This window comes from Gymnoscopelus microlampas, assembly GCF_963454915.1.
Source record: "Gymnoscopelus microlampas genome assembly, chromosome: 20".
Taxonomy (NCBI): domain Eukaryota; kingdom Metazoa; phylum Chordata; class Actinopteri; order Myctophiformes; family Myctophidae; genus Gymnoscopelus; species Gymnoscopelus microlampas.
In genome coordinates, this window is record NC_139957.1 from 1,452,501 (window position 1) to 1,474,750 (window position 22,250).

Sequence of the window (22,250 nt, forward strand, 5' to 3'; positions counted from 1 at the left end):
ACTGCCATGGGTTTATCAGTTCAAATGAGCCTGTACAATATTGATCATTTTAATGAAACTGCCATGGGTTTATCAGTTCAAATGAGCCTGTACAATAGTGATCATTCTAATCCAGTGTTTCGACACATAATACATGAGTGTTTTAACAGTAGGTTGAAGCCTCATTTAAAGGGGCACTTCACTCATTTTCAACCTTATCTCCATGTAATTGCTCGTCACTAATGAAGATGTGTGAAGAGGTACCATTATCGCCTACTCACGCTGCTTCCCGTGGGCTATGTACGGTTCAGAAACCTGCCTAGTGACATCTTCTTGCCCACAACCCTTCCCGACCACTCCGGTCTGCCACCAAGGGGCGACTGACTCCCCCGCCACTCAACGGTCCTTCTGGTCGATCGACACGGTCACGACTTTTTTCTGTTCTGGCCCCACAGTGGTGGAATGAACTTCCCACTGATGTCAGGACAGCAGAGTCACTGCCCATCTTTCGCCGCAGGTTGAAAACCCACCTCTTCAGGAAACACTACCCTTCCTCTTTGCCTGGCCTACTTGTTGTTAACTAGTTTAGGAACTATTGTTGTATTGGATTGATTAGCTCGTGCTCATTTGATTTGGCTATTTTATCTCATGTGCTTGAAAGTAGATAGCTGATATATTGCACTTTTACCTTAGCGCTTGGTATACTCTTGGTTGCTTGTTTTTACAGGAAATACACTTAAGACCTCTGGTGATTAGTAGTTTCGTTCCCTACCTATGTTGAATACACTTATTGTAAGTCGCTTTGGATAAAAGCGTCTGCTAAATGACTGTAATGTAATGTAATGTAATGTAATCTTCGATGGGGATTCCAAGCTAATATAATTCACAGTCTTTCGCTGCCTGGAAAGTTGGCATGCCTAAATAGACGCCGTTGTTCTTGCATTCATAAAAAATAAATAAATACAAGTTTGAAATCTTGTTTGAAAGAACCAAACCTGCCTACCGATGATGTCACTGGTAGGCAGGTTTCTGAACCGTCCACAGCCTTTCTCTGAGACACAGAGTGAATAGACAGAAATGGCTCCATCTTATGATGAGCATTAGGACCAATTATACGAAGATATGGTTTAACCCATTGAGACCTGAAGCCGATTCTACACGTCTCCTAAATCTCAACAGTATTCTCAAAAACGTATGTTTCTATATTAGTGGTGCTCAATCTTTTTCATGTCAAGGACCCCCAAAATTATATGTATTTGGCCGCGGACCCCCATCAAAATATTTTGTTCCAGGGACCCCAAGAAACAAAGATTTGAGTTAAAAATGTTCGCTTTAAAAATATATATATTTCAAAGATTTGCACACATTTTCACGATTTTTCAAAAATAGCAGATCTGCTATTTTTGAATAGCCCAAAGTGTAAAATAATGCTTTTTAGCTCAAATCTAAAAATCACACAGTTCCAGGTCTTAATGGGTTAAAATGGGTGAAGTGTCCTTTCATATGGGAAGTGACTGACGCGTCTAGTAAATCAATGAGAGGCGAGTGTATTCAGGTAAGGGGATGCGGGGCAATCTGACAGCCGTCGCGAAAAATCTCGATCCTGTGAAATTGATGCGTTCGTGCTCGTTTCACGCACACGCCTGCCCGCACCAAGAGTCCAATGGTGTTTACCTTTTTTCTAACATGTCACATGAGGAGTGCTCCAAGCCAGAATGCAGGCGTAGCGTCGCTCCCCGCGTGAAAAAGCCTTTTATATGTCGTTGCACGGCGGCGTTCACGCCCCAAATCAGCTGCTATGTTGGCTTGCGGGACACCGCTGTGCAGCGGACTATGAAGCAGACGCGAGTGTGACCTCGTAGCCGTTTCAGTGTTCTTCTTTGTCCCTGCCTTTCTTGTCCCTGTCGTCCTGCAGGGCCATGCCCAGCTTCTTGATGAGGACGGACAGCACCTTGTCCAGGGGATCCATCACGCCCCTCTGCAGCCACTTGGGAATTGTAGTCCTGGCGTGGTGGAAGCCCAGCTTCTGGAGGATGTAGTCCACACCCACTGGGTCAATCTTTCTCCCCGTCCACGAGATGAGCCTGAGGAGAGGAGGTATTTATTTATTGCACTTGGTTGAATTGTCAATCATGGCATTCAGCCGCCTGTCATTTCTGGATAACAAACCACTGCTATGAAGATGAATTGAGTTCAATGGACCAGAATGGAAACAAGTCCCCTGGGGCTTTTTGGGTTATCATTTTAGCATAACCTTTGACTGTACTACCTGCATTATAAACTTGTTAATAAAGTATTGGTGCTTGGTTTCTGCCATATTCCAAATGGCAAGCATGTAAACAAACACACAATGTCATGTTACAGTTCAACAGTACACAAGAGAAATAGACAACACAGTAACATAATATTGATTCATATTTGATAAAGTTTTGCGAGCCGGCTGGACACACCTGGCATGATCTAATGGACTGTTTTCTTTACAGTCAGCAACGAAATCCTCAGCCTTGCGTCGGGGACCATTGTTCTATAGTACCGTTGGTTCGACGGCACGCATTATAACTAAACCTAAACCTAACCTGATAAAAACTATGCCTAAACATAACCTCACACTATCAGACTATTGAGACGTCAGACTAATGGGCAGCCTCCGTCTAATCAATCTGTCTGGGCTTATTTCTCAATAATGACCAGCTCACATGTTGAGGAACCGACCCCTGATGATTTGACATCTTGTACACAAGATGTAAATAAAACAACAATGCTGGTATAAAAAAGAAAAAAGCTAATGATCTATTTTCTGCAGTGCAAAACCCTAAATGTGTTTTCAGCGACTGAAAAGTGTTTTATAAAGGAGAAAACACATCACTTCTCATGGTGGCTTGTACTTTCAACCTGGCATCTCTAGTTTAGGCGTGTCATGATATTTTTTAAAGTAGCTGATCTAGATCAGTTAGGTCTTACGCTGTGTGACTTCATCATAGTATAAATCAGGTTTAAGTGGACAGTGCAAGTAGCCAAATCACTTTTATGTTAGTTGTTGTTTATTGTGGTGTATGCATTTTCTAAGAAATGCTATGCTGTGTTGCCACAATGGGATTTCAGTCAGTCATTTAATTTAGTTAGAGAGCAGACCCTGAATTAGCAATAACTGTCATAATAACAATAAATACATAAAAGTAGATCAAACCAAAGTTATGATTGCAGCTATTGTTCTATGAATCAAAGAACATTTTTGGCGAATATAGGCAATCTACAAGCTCATAGCATGTCACACGGCGACACTTTTAGAGCTTGCAGATCATCTACTTTCGGGGAATACATTTGGTATAGAATACTATAGCATCTAGTATAGAACTCAATTGAACTTATATACTTAGTTGACCGGGGTTCCCAGTAAAGTCTCCATAACATTATGGTGTAATAGGCTCTATGCACGGCAGCCATATTGGAAAGAAATTGGGCCGCTTCCTTACTTCCTTCACTGGTTTTACCAATGTTGCTAATTCAAGTTGTGCTCCATTCTGGTCAAACAGAGTCAGCTGATATTCTGCATGCTGGCTCACTGGAAACACTCTGGCTACACCAGTGGGTCTCAAAGTGTGGTCCAGGGTCCCTGAGGGTGTTCCAAATGGCCCCTTATGGGCATGTAACTCTGACAGTGTACAAATGGAACCAAATGGACCCTTTACGGGTCCATTTGGTTCCATTCTCAGAGTTATGGGGGTGCTTGAAAGTAAAACGTTTGTAAACCACCGTGCTACACTAAATGGAAGAGAGCCGTCATTAGAATCATTGGTGACACCTGTGAAGGAAGTAAGGGCGGGAGCCCGTTCAAAGCTGCATGTGTCTGACCTGAGTGTGGGCTCCAGGTGCCAGGTGTTACACATGAACTCTCTCCAGTCTATGGTGGTGTAGTTGATGGTGTCCTCCTTGTCTTTGTCGGTGGCGTTGTCGTCAGGCAGGGCTGTGGGGCTCTTCTGGCCGGGTCGAGCGGCAGACATGCGCGGAGCGAACAAGGCTGAGGAGACCAGAGGAAGGACACGAGGTGTGAGGGTGGGAGACCAACTCAATATGCCGCTTCACCGCTACCGGCTTGACAAACATCACCCATTGTCAACCTTATCTTCATATAATTGTCCTCACTAATGCTCATTATAAGATGCCCACAAAATATAGTATTTATTATGATTACTATATAATTATAACATTACTATAATAAGTAATATAATCTATGAATAAAAAAGCTTTTTAAGAAATAGTGAAAACAGCCGATAAAAGCTCACAGCGTACCGCGATGCGACACGCTGTGAGCTTGTAGATATGCTATTTACACTACTTTTGAAATAGGGCTCAAGTGGTTAAATCATAATTCATTTTGTAAGTCTGGTTCCTGGGGAGACAAATTTTATTTTATTTTTTAGCTCAGCTGAAAAGGTTTGGGAACCCCTGCTTTACATAAATGGAATGAATGAATGATCTCTGACCTTTCTCCTTCTCCTTGAGGTAGGCAGACACCAGGTCATGGAGGAACATGATGAGTTCTGCATCCATGGTCACACAGATGTGGTCTGTGAACTCTGTCACCACACTGCACTCCACCTTGGGCTTACTGTTCGAGTCTGAAGGATAACAAACACGCTATTTACTAGTTTATAAAGGACTTACTCAATTTAATTAATGAAATAAACACATCATTCAAGTTAGGCTTTGGCAGATCACATATCTATAAAGATACTACATAACAAATATTTTAAAATATATTTCCACAATGTGTCGTGCAGGGTACATTTTGGCAATAAAGAGAATGGATGGATATATGGAATACCATATACTGTATCATTGCTGTCAGGCAGAAACCTACATATTTTAATAAATTAATACACCATTTTATGCTTTGTGACAGAGTCACACAAAACTAGCAAAAATAGCTAATCTACAAGCTCATAAATTAGAACCGCAATTTTTGGTCAATTTTCACCAATAACAACATGCCCAATATACTGTAGGAAGGCCAGGTGTGTGTGTGTGTGTGTGTGTGTGTGTGTGTGTGTGTGTGTGTGTGTGTGTGTGTGTGTGTGTGTGCGTGCGCTTGTCTGTGTGTGCGCTTGTCTGTGTGCGTGTGCGTGTGCGCGCGCGTGCGTGCGTGCGCATTCAGTATTAACCCTCTGGCATCTGGCGTTTTGTTTTAAAATACAAAATGACTGTCCTTTTTCTTCAGGGCTGACATGGTCGACTCCAGAGGCAAGAGATAATGGAACACAGGTTCTTTTCTTTCTCCCCATTTACTGAAAAGTTACGGTTTTGGACATAGTCCAGTCCACATTAGCACCTGTGGTGGAATGTAGACACTGTACCTGTGAGCGAGGGCTCCTCTGGGTCCTGCGCATGGATGGACTTGAAGTCCAGTTGCATTCTGGGAAGGGCAAAGATGGTCTCCGTCTCGTGGTTGTAGCTGGAGGGAGCGCGGAAGCTGCTGAGCAGGCTGGAGCTCTTGGTGGCCACTCCGTTCTCTGGGTTGTTGGCGTCTACGTTCCTCAGCAAGTTCAGCTCTGGACCCGGGGACAAAAACACGTGATGCTGATGTGACTGAGTGGGTTAATGGTTGGGTGCTTATGGGAGAGAGCTGATCTACTGTTGGTCTTTCTTATCGCAATAGATCCTGCTTTCCAGCTATAACACCCATCACTGCAGAATCTATAATAAGGTTGGTTGGCCCACCCTTGTGACTAGGAGAGATCAGCATTGTTTTTTATTTATTTATTAAGTTTTAATTTGAATTAATTTGCAGTGGAAAACTAGTGCCTATCATAATCGCTCTCAGGACTGCTTGATGCTTGTGATTCCTCGAGTCTCCACTCAGTTTGGAAAGTCTGCTGTCCAGGGTTTGTGCCCTGCATACCTGGGACACCTTCCAGCGTTTGCTCAAGTACAGCTCTCTTGTTCCCCTATAGATCACTTTCAGTGAGATATATCAAATATGGCCAATCTAAATTGCACCTGTTTTAATTGATGTTGATGTTGATGAAAGAGCGTCTCAGCCCTCAGTGTGTTTTCCGATAATTTTGGGTCTCTGTTATACCGATGTCTCTGTGTCATGTTTACCCTTGCTTCCTGAATAGAGGTTTTAATCTGTTTGGAGTGTAAAAGAGCAAATTATTTATGGGCCTTACTCAGAATTGAACCAGTGTTGAGCGTGGCCACTATAATGTTACATCACGACTGCCTACCAAAATGTATTTATTCATTTATTTTATTTTTTGTTTTTATATTATGTCATTTTTTTGTTTTGTTTTGTTCTATGTCTATGTTTCTGCTATGTCTCAGTGGATTATGTTTGTGCTGAAATGTGTTAAATGTATAAAATACATACTTGCTATAAATAAATCATAAAAAAAATACAAAACTCTTTTCAATGGCATTAATTGTTCCCCAGGGCTCTATAATAGGTCAGCTACTATTTCCCTCTACACCAGATATCTTGAAAATAGATCTACAACGTCACACCACGCCACGTTGTGAGGTTGTAGAACTGCTATTTTTACTGAATGTTCACCCCAGAATAGGGACTCTAGGGTTCAAATAGCTAAAGGACCACTTCCCCCATTTTCAATCTATCTTCATGTAATTGGTCCTCTAATGCTCATTATAATATGGTACAATTATTGTCTACTGGGTCTGTATCTCAGAGGAGGGCTGTGGACACTTCAGAAACCAGCCTACCAGTGACATCATTGATTGGGAACACAAGCTAATTCCAAATGGACCCTTACAGGTCTATAACTCTGAGAGTGTACAAATGAACCAAATGGACCCTTACAGGTCTATAACTCTGAGAGTGTACAAATGGAACCAAATGGACCCTTACAGGTCTATAACTATGGCGGTACTTGAAATAAAAAAAAGTTTGAGAACCACCGGTAGTGTAATAGTATAGCAGACGTGAAGTCCACATAGCATCTCTGACAGTGTGAAAAAAAACGGATCCGTAAAACGGTTCCTAACGTGATGGAACCGATTCCGGTTCCTCAATTCCGGATCCCGACCCTATCCGTTACCTTCGCTCCTCATGGCGGTGACGTAGTTGAACCACTCCTTGACGGTGGCCACGCCGTGCGGTGGGTTCTCGTGGCGGCGGCGGGTGATCTTGGTGATGGTGGCCATGGGGCTCTCCAGAGCGCCACAGGGCTTGGTCACCATGGTGTTGTGACCCAGGTGGAAGTCCAGCGTCTGGACGATGTAGGTGGAGTCATCGTTGGAGCCTGGTTACAACGGACAAACACACACCTGTGTGAAACAACTGCTATGTGGATATCAGAACCCGTCTGATGGCAGATGTCTAGGTCCGATGACGATCCCCATTTTAGAAAGTCCTGATGTTTTGACTGATATTTTGTAAACGGGTCTTAAAGGAGTATCGAAGTTTAAAACACTTCTGGGCTCATTTTAACGTCTACTCTGGCTTTTGTGTGCTCCCCAGACAGTTTTTCAGTGGCCTGATTATTTATATAAATTTGATCAGAAACATCCCCCTCCTAATAGACGAACCCACAGAGCGCTCCCCTGGCGCAATCATAACTGTGGCGTCAGAATGCACTCCGCAGCAGGAGTCTGACACCGGATATTGTCCTTCTAAGGGAGGGGGTGTTATTTCAATTTCAGAAGTAACTGGAAACAAAGCACGGTCCACTCACGCATTAGAAGGACAATGTCAGTCACCAGAAGCAGGGACGTGTGTTGGTTGAAGTATAAAATAGGGATCAAGTAGTTAATCAGACTAATCAATTTAGTTGAAACTATGAAAAAATTAACACAAATTGTGCCGGGCAAAAAAAACTAAAATAGTTGATCTTGATCTACATACTCAACGCATCACACCATGATACGTTGTGAGTTATGACATTTAAAAAACTTACCATTTTATTAATTAATATTTATTTTAAATAATTGATTTCTTATGGGTCTTAACCCATCGCGTGCCAATCGTGTAGATCTACGCGAACCTAAATAACAGCGCAGCGGGTCAGTCGTGTAGATCTACGCAAAGTGGTCTTTTTTTTTTCTCTATCGCAGTGACACATTTCATTGTAGCACACCCGGAAACGGAAATGAATGTCAATCGAAGATTTCGTTCCCATCCACCGCCGCTCTAAAGCTTCCGCTAAATCGCCATCATCTCTGTGTAGTTTTTCTCCGTGCTGAACGCTGTTTAAAACGTTTTTTTAGAAACTGCGACTACTGCAAAATGGAATGTCGCCGATTGAAAATTTCTTCTCTGGGCCACTCACACAGCTACCCTGTGTGTCTATAAACAGTTGAACGCGCGATCATAAGGTATTTAGCGAGGTCTGTGGCGAGGTCAAAAAAACAACAATAAACCGCTGGCAGTGGTGAGTACATTATGATATTAAACTCTGGCGTGGAATGTGTTAATATAAGGTTCATCCAGGTGGAACAGATCATTCTAAATAATAAACCAATGTTAAATCAGTCTCACCGTCCTCCCAGATCTTCTGGGCCTCGGTCCAGAAGGCGATGTTGGGCTCCTCCAGGTGGAACAGCGCCCACGACTTGGATCTGAAGTTGGGTCCGTGGAAGCAGGCCAGCGTCATGTGGTTGCCATGCAGGCTCATGGAGCCGCCCAGCTGCACCGTGTCTTCGGGGAGGGGCATGTGGAACAGCGAGATGTGACACCCCGCGATCACCTTCAGCACGCTGGGCCAGTGGCGATGGTGAGCCGCATCCATGTCTGGAGCAGAGTGGAGTCGATACATTGTTATTGAGGAGCATTAATTATGCATTAATTAAATGTGCGAGCAAGCAGGCTTTGCTGCCGTGACGGAGCGCTCCCTCCGTTCTAATGAAAGGTAGCCTGTAGCTTTGTATCTTCATGTCGCTGGATTATATTGAAAATGAATGGTAGCCTGAATAGGCTCTATTCACAGCAGCCATATTATGAAGACATTCACATATGTTACCAATGATACTAATGAAGGCTCTGTTCCATTCTGGTCAAACAGAGTCAGGGTGCTAATATTGTGCATGTTGGCTCACTGGAAACACCAGTGGGTCTACAGTTGGGGACCAGGGACCCTCATGGGCTTCCAAATGGCCCCTTAGAGGTGTGTAACTCTGAGAGTGTACAAATGGAACCATTTGTACACTCTCAGAGTTATGGGGGTCGTGGAAACCACTGTGCTAGACTAAATGGAACAGAGCCTTCATTAGTATCATTGGTAACACCTGTGAATGTCTTCATAATATGGCTGCTGTGAATAGAGCCTATCTGTATCTGCCAGTGTTCCATTTGTACACGCTCACATTGAGGATTTTACAGTGTTCACTGACGTCCCAGAGATACTACTACCTTTTCTCACTGGCAAAAACTAAATAAAAACAAAACTAAAATCTAAGCAACGATGACTAAAAACAAAACTCTTAGGGAGGTACTACTGGAGAAGAGATCCAGTAGAACAGACAAGACATTTGACTCTTGGTTGAGCGTGCCGAAAATAGCCGTTCTACAAGCTCACAAGTTGTGAGCTTGTAGATCGGCTATTTTCGGCACGCAACTAAGTATAAATCAGGCATTACGACGTCATCATTGCCGACCAAAAAAAAAATGTAGTCGACTTAATCAAACTAAAACGTTTCTCTACTCAATGGACTTTTGTTCAAAAGACTATGACAATGATATCAAAAGTAACAGTGTGTAAGAGGTTAGTGTTCTTACAGATCTCAGTGGCCCCTTTCTCCATGTTGATGACAGGGGCTTTGGGGGGCAGGTAGGGGCCGGGCCCCCACGTGGACAGAGCCCGCTTGCTGGTGTCAAACTGCTGCGTGAAGAACTCCTGCAGCTTCATGCCGATCTTGATGAGGTCTGGAGTGGTGGAGCGCGAGATGATCACCTGGAAGATGTCCCACTGCAGGTCCCCATGGACGAAGATCTCACTGTCAACATGGAGGGGCAGAGAGAGAGAGAGAGAGAGAGAGAGAGAGAGAGAGAGAGAGAGAGAGAGAGAGAGAGAGAGAGAGAGAGAGAAAAATGTTGTAAAACCTTTCTCCTAGAACTCATAAGCATATGAATTGTTGTAGGAGGCAAGTAGGTGTGCTACTTTTTGTTTTTTGTTGCATTCCTGAGCTGATCCAATATTATATATGCTGATGCGGTAGGAGACCATCAATGCAACACTTTATAAATGAATAATATAAACTTCAAAAGAACTCTCACAGTGTAATCACTGATGAGCCTACTGATACTCCAGGTTCAAAGAAAATGGTTTAAATATAGTTTTGCTCTTGTGAAGATTGGTCTCCTATTAACAATTAGTCAAATATTGGATTATTAGCTCAAGAATTTTTGCAACAAAAACTAAATAACTAAATGTATTCAAGGCTTCATGGGGTGAGTAATTCCTTTAACAAACACAATAAAAGGAGTGGAACCTTTTTTATTACATCGGTATCAACAATTTTGCAGTTGATCTGTCCCAGTTTGTAACCATGTTCAACCTGCCGTCCTTATTTTGGGCATGCCATTATATGGGCAATTTGGCTGTGGGCTGGAGTAATGTAGCTTTGATGTCCAAGTGGCCCTTTGATGTCCAATTAAGCCACTTTAGGCTGCAGTGATTATCACCAGGAGTAATTGGTTTGACTTTGATGTTAATGAGCAGTTTGTATGAAATGTGAATTGATTAATGACGTGTGAACCACTCTGGTTCCACCTGATTGGCCTATCCCCGCTGTCAATCACAAAACAATGAGCGAGGACGCTGATTGGCTCGGTTAGTTCGTAATTCCGCTAGAAACTCCCACAATGGGCAATCAGGCCAGACTCACTCCTGGAATCAAATGGAAATGAGATTTCCGGAGGGAGGGTTTACCAGGCTAATTATGGACGGAATCCTACCAAACATTTACATAGCAGATCTACAAGCACACAACGCATCGCATCATGATACGTTGTGATTGTAGATCGAGCTATTTTCATTACTCGCGTAACAACTCTAGTACAATAAAGTCATTTGATTCTTTTTTAGTATGTTGCTTTTGACCCCCTCTTCTCCCAATTCAGTTGTTATGCCAATATTGCTTCCTACCCTCACACATTTCTGTGTGTGTTGTCAATGCTACTGACTCACCTGCCAGTGAGGAGCCCCCACTGGGAGGACGCAGAGCCTCTGTCCCACTCCCCCCGCCCAACACTCCCCGCTGACAGGTGCCGCCCCAGCCCGTAGGTGTACGTGACTTGCGGTGACAATTATCACCCTCCCTGCCTGGCTACCCTCCACTGAACACGACGCGGGCCAATAGGCTCTATGCACAGCAGCCAATTGGGAATGAATTGGGCCCCTTCCTTACTTCCTTCACATGTGTTACCAATGATACTAATTAAGGCTCTGTTCCATTTAGTGTGGCATAGTGGTTGTCTTATTTTCAAGGACCCCCATAACTCTGAGAGTGTACAAATGGAACCAAATGGACCCGTAATTTGGTTCATTTGGTTCCATTTGTACACTCTCAGAGTTACACACCCACCATAAGGGGCCATTTGGGAACCAAAATGGAGTGTTTCTAGCGAACAGAGCCTTCATTAGTATCATCGTGAAGGAAGGAAGAAGAGGCCCAATTTCTTTCCAATATGGCTGCTGTGCATAGAGCCTATTGTGCAGGTGAACGTACCTTTTCTCTGAAGGGTTGGTGTCCATGGAACACAGGTTGACCTTCCACTCGTCCTGCAGTTGCAGGTCCGCGTTGCTGAACACTCCCATGAGGATGCTGGAGCCCATGTAGTCCACCCTGGCCTCTGTGGAGCCCATGGTGATCTGGATCTTATGGCTGGGCTGCTGGTTGGGATGCTCCGAGATGTTGGCTGCAACACAAAGCACATCACACAAGCTTTAACTGCAGTAGAAGCATTTTCACTTCACGTTGAATGTTTTTAACTTAACTTTAAAGGTTTCATGACATTCGGTTTTACACATTAAAAGTCTTTGTCATGGTCCTTCAAACGTGTATAATAAGTTTTAACTGAAAATTCCTCTCTAGTGAGCCATTGCAGGTGTTTTTCTCTCACATTTCTAAAGCCTTTTCAACTGCAATGAAAAAAAAAAAATTGCCTGCGGATGTCGCTGTTGAGGGAGTTTGCCTGTCAATCATCACCTCTGCTCCGCCCCCCCCCCCCCCCCCCCAAAGGAAAGGATAGGGGAGGGGAGGGGCGAGGAGGAGAGTGGGCGGGATTAATGGTCTGTGATTTCACTATCCAAGGGCCAAGCTCAGACTGGATAGTTCCAGTGATGGATAGTTCCAGTGATCCTGGACTGCACCAACACAGAGTAAATAAGGTGGTGGAGTGGAGCGATAACAACGCTCTTATCATTAACACAAAAAAGACAGAGGAGATTGTTTTTGGTGCCCCACTAGAGATACACAGATCCCCCATAACTATTCATAGTGAACAGATCAACCAGGTATGTTCGTATATATACCTAGGAGTAGTAATTGACCACCTTCTGTCATGGAAAGAACAGATTGAATCAGTGGGTAAGAAGACAAAGCAAAGAGTCTATTTCCTTCGCCGTTTGAGATCTTTTGGTGCTAGTAGACAGATTCTTCTTTTGTTTTTCACTTCTGTTATAATGAGTGTTCTTCAGTACTGTAGTACCACCTGGTATGGATGTCTGTCTGTAGCCTTAAAGTCACAACTGCTGCAGCAACTGAACATTTGTTCAAAGATTGTTGGACAGCCACTTCAGAGGCTCTATACAACTACGTATAATGATAGTATGATAAGGTTGGCAAGGAATATCACTTCAAACACTAGCCATGCTTTGTATGGAGAATATAGGTTGCTGCCTTCAGGAAGGAGATACAGTGTTCCTACATACAATAAGGTCAAACTGAAGAGGTCCTTTGTCCATCAGACGACACTGAGGCTCAATCAGGATTTATAGGCCAAGGGTAGGCTGAGAGGTGGACATTGCTCTTGTCTTTGTATGTCTTTATGTATGTATTTTGTATTGTGTTTTGTTTTTCTTGTGTCATGTCAAATGTGTGAACTGTTTATTGTTGCATACATGGCTGCTGGGTCACAAGACAAATTTCAGTGTGAACTGACAATAAAGTATTATCGTATCGTATCGTATCGTATTATCGTATCGTATTACTTTTCAGCCTAATTGTTCAGAGAACCCCAGACCACAGAAAATCCACTGAATGTTCAAAGTTCCGTTTTTTGGGGTGTAATTGAGGTCATAAAACCCCCCGAAAAACATAAAAAGTGAAAATGAACCTTTAAAGGTTTTCACTTCCGTTGAAAGGTTTTGACTCCAGTTTAAAGGTTTTCACTTCAGTTTTAAGGTGGGCGTAAGTGCTATTCTTGTGTTAAAATAAGTGTTAAATACTTCTATATTCAGATAGTAAATCACTGCTACTGTATAGTGTGTTTGTTCAGTAACGGGGGTCCCCCTGTCTCTCAGTTTTTTAGTAAATAGAAAACAAGATTTCAGACAACATTGTAACTGAACGATTATAAAATTGAAGCTCACAAAGATTGTGCATTTTTTTGGATTGAGAAATTAGTACACACAGTACTGATATAGTACATTTAAAGATAATTCATTACATTTTGTATAGGCTTTAGGCTATATTGCAATAATAATGAGTGATTGTCACAAAATCCCAAGACACAAAAACGTCTGTTTAATCACATAACCCTGTATTCTACTTGGTAGTGGCGTGCACACATAGTGAAAACAGCCGATCTACAAGCTCACAACGCGTTGTGAGAGTAATGGCAGCATGGTGTGTGTACTTACAGACCATCTCCAAGGTGTTGACATCTATGTTTCCTCCCACCACTCCGCCCTTGGAGTCCAGCTTGGAGCGTCCCAGACCCACTGACATGCTGATCTCTCTGTCGCGGTTGCTGCCCACCGACAAGCGGCCCTGACTCTTCAGGCCGCTGGTGGTCCACCTGGGAAAGAGGGCGGGTTACATTCAGGTATAAATGACTGGGGAACATCTACAGCTCTACTGGCTCACGGACTATGGGGGCTGAAACTGGGTGGAAATAACTCAGACATCTTAATCTTGTTTTCTGAAAACACTTGTGTTGCTGTATCAGTGGTTCTCAAACTTTTTAATGTCATGGATCCCCAAAATTATATTTATTTGGCCGCGGACCCCCATCTCAAAATATTTTGTTCCAGGGACCCCCAGAAGCAAAGATTTGAGTTAAACCATTATAAGACCTGAGGCCGATTCGACAATGCCTTCTAAATCAGTAGTTCTCACACTTTCAAGATTTTTCTAAAATGTCCAAAAATAGCAGATGTACAAGCTCGCAGTGCGGCACGAAGTGACGCGATGTGAGCTTGTATATCTGCTATTTTTAACTAGCCAACGCAAGAATCTAAAAGTACACATATGCTTTCCCGGTTTTAATGGGTTACAAATGTTTGCTTTAAAATATAAAAAAAATATATATATTCAAAGATTTGTTGAAAATCGTGACAAACACACTCATACACATATATGTAGTAGTAAACGGTTTTTATTTGAGAATAACATGGGATGTACAAGTAGCAATCATAGATAAAATCATAGATTGGATCAAAGACTGAATTGTGGGTACATCATTACAAATAAAAGCATAAAAAGGGCAAACAAACACAAACATGCAGTCAAGTTAATTATTTAAAAGTCTGATCATGTAGGGGATGGCACTTTTTTTGTACCGCTCTGTTGTGCAGAAGGCCAGGTCAAGGTCATTTGAGGAGCGGGTTTGGCGTTGGCTTATTTCGCCTCGCTCAGGTGGAAGCCAGCTCCTAAAGTGGTCAGACTGTCGGAGGGAGGTCGCAAACGCCCTGGTCAAGTCCTCGCGCCGCGAGCTGAGGGAGGGGAGTCCTAGGCGGCTACAGGCATTCCTGTAAGATGTAAAATCCCTGCCCAGGATAATCCGCACCGCCCTGCGTTGGACCCTCTCGATGGCCTTTGATTGGACGCCAGTAAGGCCTGAGTGCCAGACTGGAGCGGCATACTCCAAGGTTGGTCGGATGTAGATTGTGAATATGGAGGTGAGATCGTCTGGTGGGATGGCAGAGTTTTTCAGGCGTCTGAGGAGAAACAACCGCTGGCTGGCTGTTTTACAGAGATGGTTCACCTGTTCGGACCATTTCAGGTTGGACTGGATATAGATTCCCAGGATCTTCAGGGTTGAGACTTTCTGGAGTTCGAGGTCATTTATTGTTAGGTTTGGGAATGTGGGGGGGGATTTTGTTGTGAAGAAGTGCAATACTTTGCACTTCTTTGGGTGCAGCACCATTTTTCTCTCGGAGGACCACCTCTCCAAATCAGCGAGGTCCTGCTGGATGATGGATGGAGCGTTCAGTGAGCGCGCCTCCAAGAGGTTGAGGTCGTCCACAAACTTCCAGCGCTTGGCCGTTGCATCTTTAGCTGCACCGTTGATGTAAGCTATAAAAATCCAAGGTCCTAGCAACGTCCCCTGGGGGAGGCATATATAGCTAAAATCTAAAATGACACAGATGCTAACAGGATCACAGAACCAATGCAAAGCATTTTGAGCGGTCCTTTATATTGGGATGGTATCAGGATTGGTTTTCAAAGCAGTGGGTGTAGGTTTGTTAGTGCAAGTTCTCTCTGCTGTTCTAGTCCATACAATGGACTTAGATTTACCACACATGTATCAGTGAGAGATCTCTGATCGTCTGACTATGAGAGACTACAAGTATTGAATGACATTTGACATTGAGATCACCAGCTCTCAATAAACATTACAAAACATCACCTCAACAACAAACATTCACACTGCATTCTATTCTATCAAACATTCTATTCTGGGGAAACATTTGGTGAAAACAGCCAATCTACAAGCTCACAACACGTTACAAAGCAACACACTGTGTGCTTGTAGATCGGCTATTTTCAGCTAAATTGGTGTAAAGGGAAACAAGAGTGGACCAAGTATAGAGCCAACTCAGGACTTGTTTGTTCACGTGTTGTTTCCCATTTGTGCCAGTGAACCCCCACACAAAATAGTCTGTGTAGTATGGGTAACAATGGGTGCCTAATAGTTCCGTTTTTTAGATTCGGGTTTTAGATGGCATAATGAACAAGGTTCAATAACATTGGCCTACAGTATTTCCTATAAAGAGATTTGGTGTAGAGGGAAACTAGAACGGACCAATAACAGGGTCAGGTTTGAAGGATGACTCACGTGTTGTTTCCCATGACGTTGCTCATGTTCATCTGGACGTTGAGTTGTTTGAGGTTGATGGCGAACACCACCAGGGTCTCCCAGGGGGTCCCCTGCTGCCCCGCCGCCTTGCTGCCGTTCTTATTGAAGGACGGTGTGGACGTCTTGGTCAGCGAGTCTAAGAGATGTGGACGGGAGAACGCTCAATGAACAATATACATCAATATAGAGCATAAATCAGTGGTTCTTTTTCATGTCAAGGACCCCCAAATGAATATGTATTTGGCCGCGGACCTCCAATCTGAATAGATGTTGTGCCAGGAAAACCCTATACAAGATTCTTATTGTTAACTCATTCAGTGCCAATGAAGTAAAAAAATAATTGCGAACTGTGGCTGCCAAAAATGCATAGTAAAAACAAAAGTGCTCAGGAGCCGAGATACAGTCTTTTTCAGTAATAAGTTAAACAAGAAGTGAATGGAGCAGCAAATCTTCAAATGATGATATCTTGGGTTCTTAACGTTTTTTTTCCAAAAGCGATGTGACACGTTGTGAGCTTGTAGATTTGCTATTTTAAACATTTTGCCAGCCAAAAATACATAGTAAAAAAAAAAGTGCTCAGGAGCCGATATATGCCCTTTTCAGTAATAAGTTAAACAAGAAGTGAATGGAGCAGCAAATCTTCAAATGATGATATCTTGGGTTCTGAACGTTTAAAAAAAAAAATATATATATATATATATATACACATACATACATACACACACACACACACACACACACACACACACACACACACACACACACATACACACATACATATATATATATATATACATATATATATATACATATATATATATATATATATATATATATATATATATATATATATATATATATATATATATATATATATATGTATATATAAAATGTGAAATATCTTTGAAACATTTTATCAACACAAATCTTGTATGGGCGTCCCTGGCATACAATATTCTCAGATGGGGGTCCGCAGACAATTACATATTAATTTGGGGGTCCTTGACTTAAAAATGTTTGAGAACCACTGGTTTTAACAACATCAGGAAGCAAGCCTAAAAAAACAACAACGCAACAAGCACCGTTACAGGAAGAAAAACAAGCCCAAAGTCGCTTATAATAAGCAGACATGGCAACACCGCGTGAGACGTCACCTCTTCTAGGAGCAGAGGAGTCCGACACGCTCCTGGTGCGTCCCGGTGCTGGGGACTTGAGGTGGGACAGTCCTCCTCCTCCTGGGGACATGTTGTTGTGGTCAGAGAAGACGTTGGGGGACTGGGGGACCCCGTGTGGCCCTGTGCTGCCGTCCCACGTCCTCCAGTAGGCCTTGCGGCAGGACTCGGGGGACAGGTGCTGGGTGACGTTCTCTACGGAGTCTGGAGTGGCTGGACCTGAAGCTTATATAGGGTGAGGACAAGATGGAAGGTGGGGACTTTCCCGTTAACAAACGTCAGCTTGGATTCTGGATGGAGACTTTGCTTCCTGTTTCTCTACACCGATTGGTTCTCAAAGTGGGGTCCGGGCCCCACCCCGACCCCCAGGGGTCCTTGCGGGGGGTTCCAGGGGGTCCCCAGCAAAATGTGTTAAATAACGTCACAATCATTTTAACCACTTTAACTTTTTTTCTTTTTTTTTTCTTTTTTGTTGGGCCAAAATACATTTTATTTCAAAGGGCCAAGTCTACACAGTTTGTTTTGTGTCTCCAGCAGAGTTTCTAGTGTCTCTCTCTCTCTCTGGAAGAGGTTGCACATGAACTCTGCAGCCGCACTGAGGCGCTCCAACACAAACAATACCAATACAAAGACGAGGAATAAGAAGAATAAAGTGGAAGTTATGTGTGGTTGCATACACTTGGCCAAAAAAAACAATTTAAAACATTTTTGCCCCCCTTTTTTTTTTTTTTTACTAGATTCGACTAAGAGACACGCAGTCGACTCGGACCCCCCGCGACTAACCAGTCGACTAGTCGACTTAGTCGAGGTCAGGCCTAGAACCCCAGCATCCCTATTCTGGGGGGAACATTCACCAAATATAGCCGATCTATAAACTCACAGCACGTCACAACGTTATGCATTGTGAGCTTGTAGATCATCTATTTTTGGCTTAGAGATCTGGTGTAGACTGTCGATTGAAAAAGAACGCACCAAGTACAGTGCAACTCAGGTCCGTTTGATGAAGTATAGAGGGTGTCTGTACGTGGTTAAACTGAAGTGATATTGATACATTCTAAATATTATCAAAGTATTCTGTGGCACCCCTGGACTTGCGTCACAGCACCCTTGGGTGACACGGCACCCGCTTTGAAAAACACCTGCTCTACACACCCCTATCTGAAGTAATAAACCTCCAGGACATATGCTTTAACCACTATATCATTTTATATCATTGGTTGTACGTGAAATAGTCAATATACAAGCTCTCAACGCATCGTATCAAGATGCTTTGTTGGCTTGTAGATTGCCTATTTTTTTAACCCATTAACTCATTGAGTGCCCAAATTATTATTATCTATTTCTGGCCATTATGATTTTTTTATTTATTTTTTCAAAGTAAAAAAAAAGTGCTTAGGAAGCGAGATACAGCCTTTTTAAGTTATAAGTTAAACAAGGAGTGGATGGAGCTGCAAATCTTCAGATGATGATATCTTGGGTTAAAAAAAAAATATATATATATATATATATATATATATATATATATATATATATATATATTATTATTTTATTTTTTTAAAGTTTTTTTCAAAAACACGTGAAACACGTTAATGGCACCTTGCACCATAGCGGTAAAACACGTGAAACACGTTAATAGCACTCAATGCGTTAAGACCGGGAACGCATCTGTCATTTTCGATTTTAACCACTTTAACCATTATCTTACTTACTACTTTGGCTATTAACTCTCTTACTGCCAAGAACGACTTATGACGAGACACATGTTATGACGTTATGAATAAAACGTTCAGAACCCAAGATATCGTGATCCGAAGATTTGCTGCTCCATTCACTTCTTGGTTAACTTATTACTTAAAAAGGCTGTATCTCGGCTCCTGTGCACTTTTTTTTTACTATTTATTTTTGGCCCAGACATGTTATTTTCAAAGGCAGACAATTCAAATCTTTGCTTCTGGGGATTCTACAAATGTCTTCTAAATCCTAACTTTTTTTTTTGTTGCTGTATGTTGCTATATCAGTGATTCTTAAACTTTTTCATGTCAAGGACCACCCAAAGTGATTATGTATTTGGCTGCGGACCCCCATCTGAAAATATTTTGTTCAAGGGACCCCCAGAAGCAAAGATTTGAGTTCAAAATGTATATATATATATTCAACGATTTGCACACATTTTCAAGATTCTTGTAGATTCTTGAGCTTGTAGATCTGAGAAATCTTAAAATGACACAGATGCATTCCCGGTCTAAATGGGTTTAAGTAGTTTGGGTCCCGGGGGAGATGTTTTGGAGCTAAAAGGTGTTTGAACCAGTGTTGTAGACGTATGTTCCATGGTGTCACCTGGTAGGTTGATGGTCTGGTCTCCCAGGAACAGACGTCTGGCGATGCTGCGTCTGTACCAGGCCCTGGGGAACGCCAGGATCTCACTCAGACGTCTCATGTCATACTTGAAGGAGGCCGAGCCGATGTCACACACCGCTGTAAGGTACACAATGTTACACACACGATGTCACACACACCGCTGTAAGGTACACAATGTTAAACACACAATGTCACACACACACCGCTGCACGATACACAATGTCACACGCACAATGTCACACACCGCTGCAAGATACACAATGTCACACACACACCGCTGCAAGATACACAATGTCACACACACAATGTCACACACAAGGTACACAATGTCACACACCGCTGCAAGATACACAATGTCACACGATGCTGCAAGATACACAATGTCACACGACGCTGCAAGGACAAGATATACCACAATTTCACCAAGTTAATTCTTTTTTTAAAGACATTTAGGGGCTTTCCTGCCTTCATTTGGATAGCACAGCAGTGGACACTGACAGGTAACAGGGATAAAGTTGGGGAGTGACACGCAGCAGAGGTCCGCGAGGGACTCAGTGTCAGGCTGTATCAGAGCTACATGTATGTGGTACGCACCTTAACTACTGAGCGAGCGCACGCACGCACGCACGCACGCACACCCGAGATGTTCAATACCTGAGATGTTGATGAGTGTGGTGTCCATCTTGCCCGTCTTGGTGGGGATGAAGCTCTCTATGAAGGTAGGGCCTCCAGTTCTTCTCATTCTGGACAAGCTGACCTTCACAAACTCCAGGTTGATGCTTAGAGAGTCTTTCCTCCCCGTCACCGAAGATGGCTCCTCGTCCACTGTACCTACAACAACATGACACCACGGCTCTCAAATATAATATGTCCATTTCATGTCTGCATGTGACATCACGATGAGACGGTCGTCCCGAATATGGACACAATGCCAGTGTGACGTAATCTCACGACAGCAGTGGGTACTTTCAAAGCCTGCCGTGGATTTAGGAGAGCACAAAACTCTCTCTCACACTGTGAGGTGCCTGTAAGGTGGCACTGCAAAGTGAACGACGCGTCACGCTAGACGTTCGGGCCGCGTAGCGGCCCGAACGTCTAGTTAAGTACATTTCTGTCTTAACTAGACGTCTAGTTAAGTACATTTCTGGGACAGACAGCCCTTATCAAACTGAATTATCTTCAGTCATGACAGGATTTGCTGGCGAACCGTTTGTCCGTTGTCACCGCAGGTTTAATAGGCCCAGTTTTTTTACATAAAAAAAATTATATATATATATATATATATATATATATATTTCTTTGTTTTTTTTCTAACACAGAACCCAAGATAACGTGATCCGAAGATTTGCTGCTCCATTCACTTCCTGGTTAACTTATTACTTAAAAAGCTTGTATCTCGGCTCCTGTGTTTTACTACGTACAGTATGTATTTTTGGCGAGACAAGCGATTTTCTATAACAAGCGAACGGGAGGTCGTGATGACATTTTTCTTTCTTTGGGGAAGCACAGTGAAAATATTCTGTGACTACTTACACTTGGGGTGCCAGATGTTTATTAAAAAAATGTACGTTGAGTGCCTGGATTTTTAACCATTTTTGAACCTTTTTCAAGTAGTCACAAAATATTTTTTCAGTGATCACCGTCCTCACGGTGATCCCTTCATTACACACAGAGAGGTCTCGTACAATCGGGGGGGGGGGGGGGGGGGGGGGGATTAAAAACATTCGGTAATCCGTTCCATAGTTGCAGCCAGTTGAAAATAGTCAAATTAACATTGTAAAAAAAAAAAAGTAACAGGAGCAGAGATACAGGCTTTTTTTTCTTTTTTTCAAAAAACGTATATATATATACGGTTTTGGCACTCCATGGTTGTATTTCCAAAACCGCATATATACGGTTTTGGCACCCAATGTGTTAAAAAGGCAAGACAATTTGAAAAATCGCTGGCAGTCTGGGCTTTATTTATTGTATATACAGTACTCTGGCAGTGAAAGAGTTAAACAATATTGTAGCGTGTGCATGTTTAAGAGAATCTAAGATTATCCTGTAGTGTGCGATGCAACCCGAGTTACAAATCGTTTAAGACTTTAACACTCCTGTAGTCATAAGCCCAGCTTAAAGCGGCACTATGTAACCTTTTTCTCATGAATAAAATATCATTTGTTAATCTGCATGGTAGAGTATGTTGGGTTGTTGTATTTTGTCTCCCTGCTCTTCCATTGAGACATTCAGCTGACTCACCTACAGTATGTAAGATCTGACACACATTTTGACCTGATGATCAAGATTCAATGTAATGCCCCTGAGCAAGCAGGCAGGTTCTATTAGCCTAATATTAAAACAAAATGCACTTGCGCAGGAAACCGGGTTCAAATCCGGGCTAGAAGAGGAAAGTTACATAGTGCTGCTTCAAGTTGCATGTGATCAACTCATTATGATATGAATCTAACACTGGCTAATCTAACACGAATCTAACACCGCAA

At 42.7% G+C, this 22,250-nt stretch overlaps 1 protein-coding gene across 17 annotated transcripts in view; it reads right to left on the reverse strand.

Annotated features, from left to right (window-relative positions):
• Positions 1 to 22,250, reverse strand: part of kiaa1109 (KIAA1109) — a 153,289-nt gene that overhangs the window by 613 nt on the left and 130,426 nt on the right. For 14 of the 17 annotated variants that reach the window (XM_084044170.1, XM_084044169.1, XM_084044178.1 and 11 more), the window contains 13 exons: positions 20,422 to 20,598; positions 19,747 to 19,884; positions 17,392 to 17,634; positions 16,217 to 16,373; positions 13,797 to 13,954; positions 11,662 to 11,851; positions 9,710 to 9,927; positions 8,474 to 8,725; positions 7,035 to 7,238; positions 5,334 to 5,528; positions 4,464 to 4,598; positions 3,832 to 3,997; positions 1 to 2,063 (listed from right to left, as the gene is read on the reverse strand). The exon at positions 1 to 2,063 is cut by the window's left edge and continues 613 nt beyond it. In XM_084044170.1, the coding sequence (XP_083900296.1) occupies positions 1,847 to 2,063; positions 3,832 to 3,997; positions 4,464 to 4,598; positions 5,334 to 5,528; positions 7,035 to 7,238; positions 8,474 to 8,725; positions 9,710 to 9,927; positions 11,662 to 11,851; positions 13,797 to 13,954; positions 16,217 to 16,373; positions 17,392 to 17,634; positions 19,747 to 19,884; positions 20,422 to 20,598 (2,450 nt within the window). In that variant the 3' untranslated portion in view covers positions 1 to 1,846. The remainder of the gene's footprint in view (positions 2,064 to 3,831; positions 3,998 to 4,463; positions 4,599 to 5,333; positions 5,529 to 7,034; positions 7,239 to 8,473; positions 8,726 to 9,709; positions 9,928 to 11,661; positions 11,852 to 13,796; positions 13,955 to 16,216; positions 16,374 to 17,391; positions 17,635 to 19,746; positions 19,885 to 20,421; positions 20,599 to 22,250) is intronic. The other 3 variants (XM_084044171.1, XM_084044174.1, XR_014599773.1) reach the window with 2 other exon arrangements.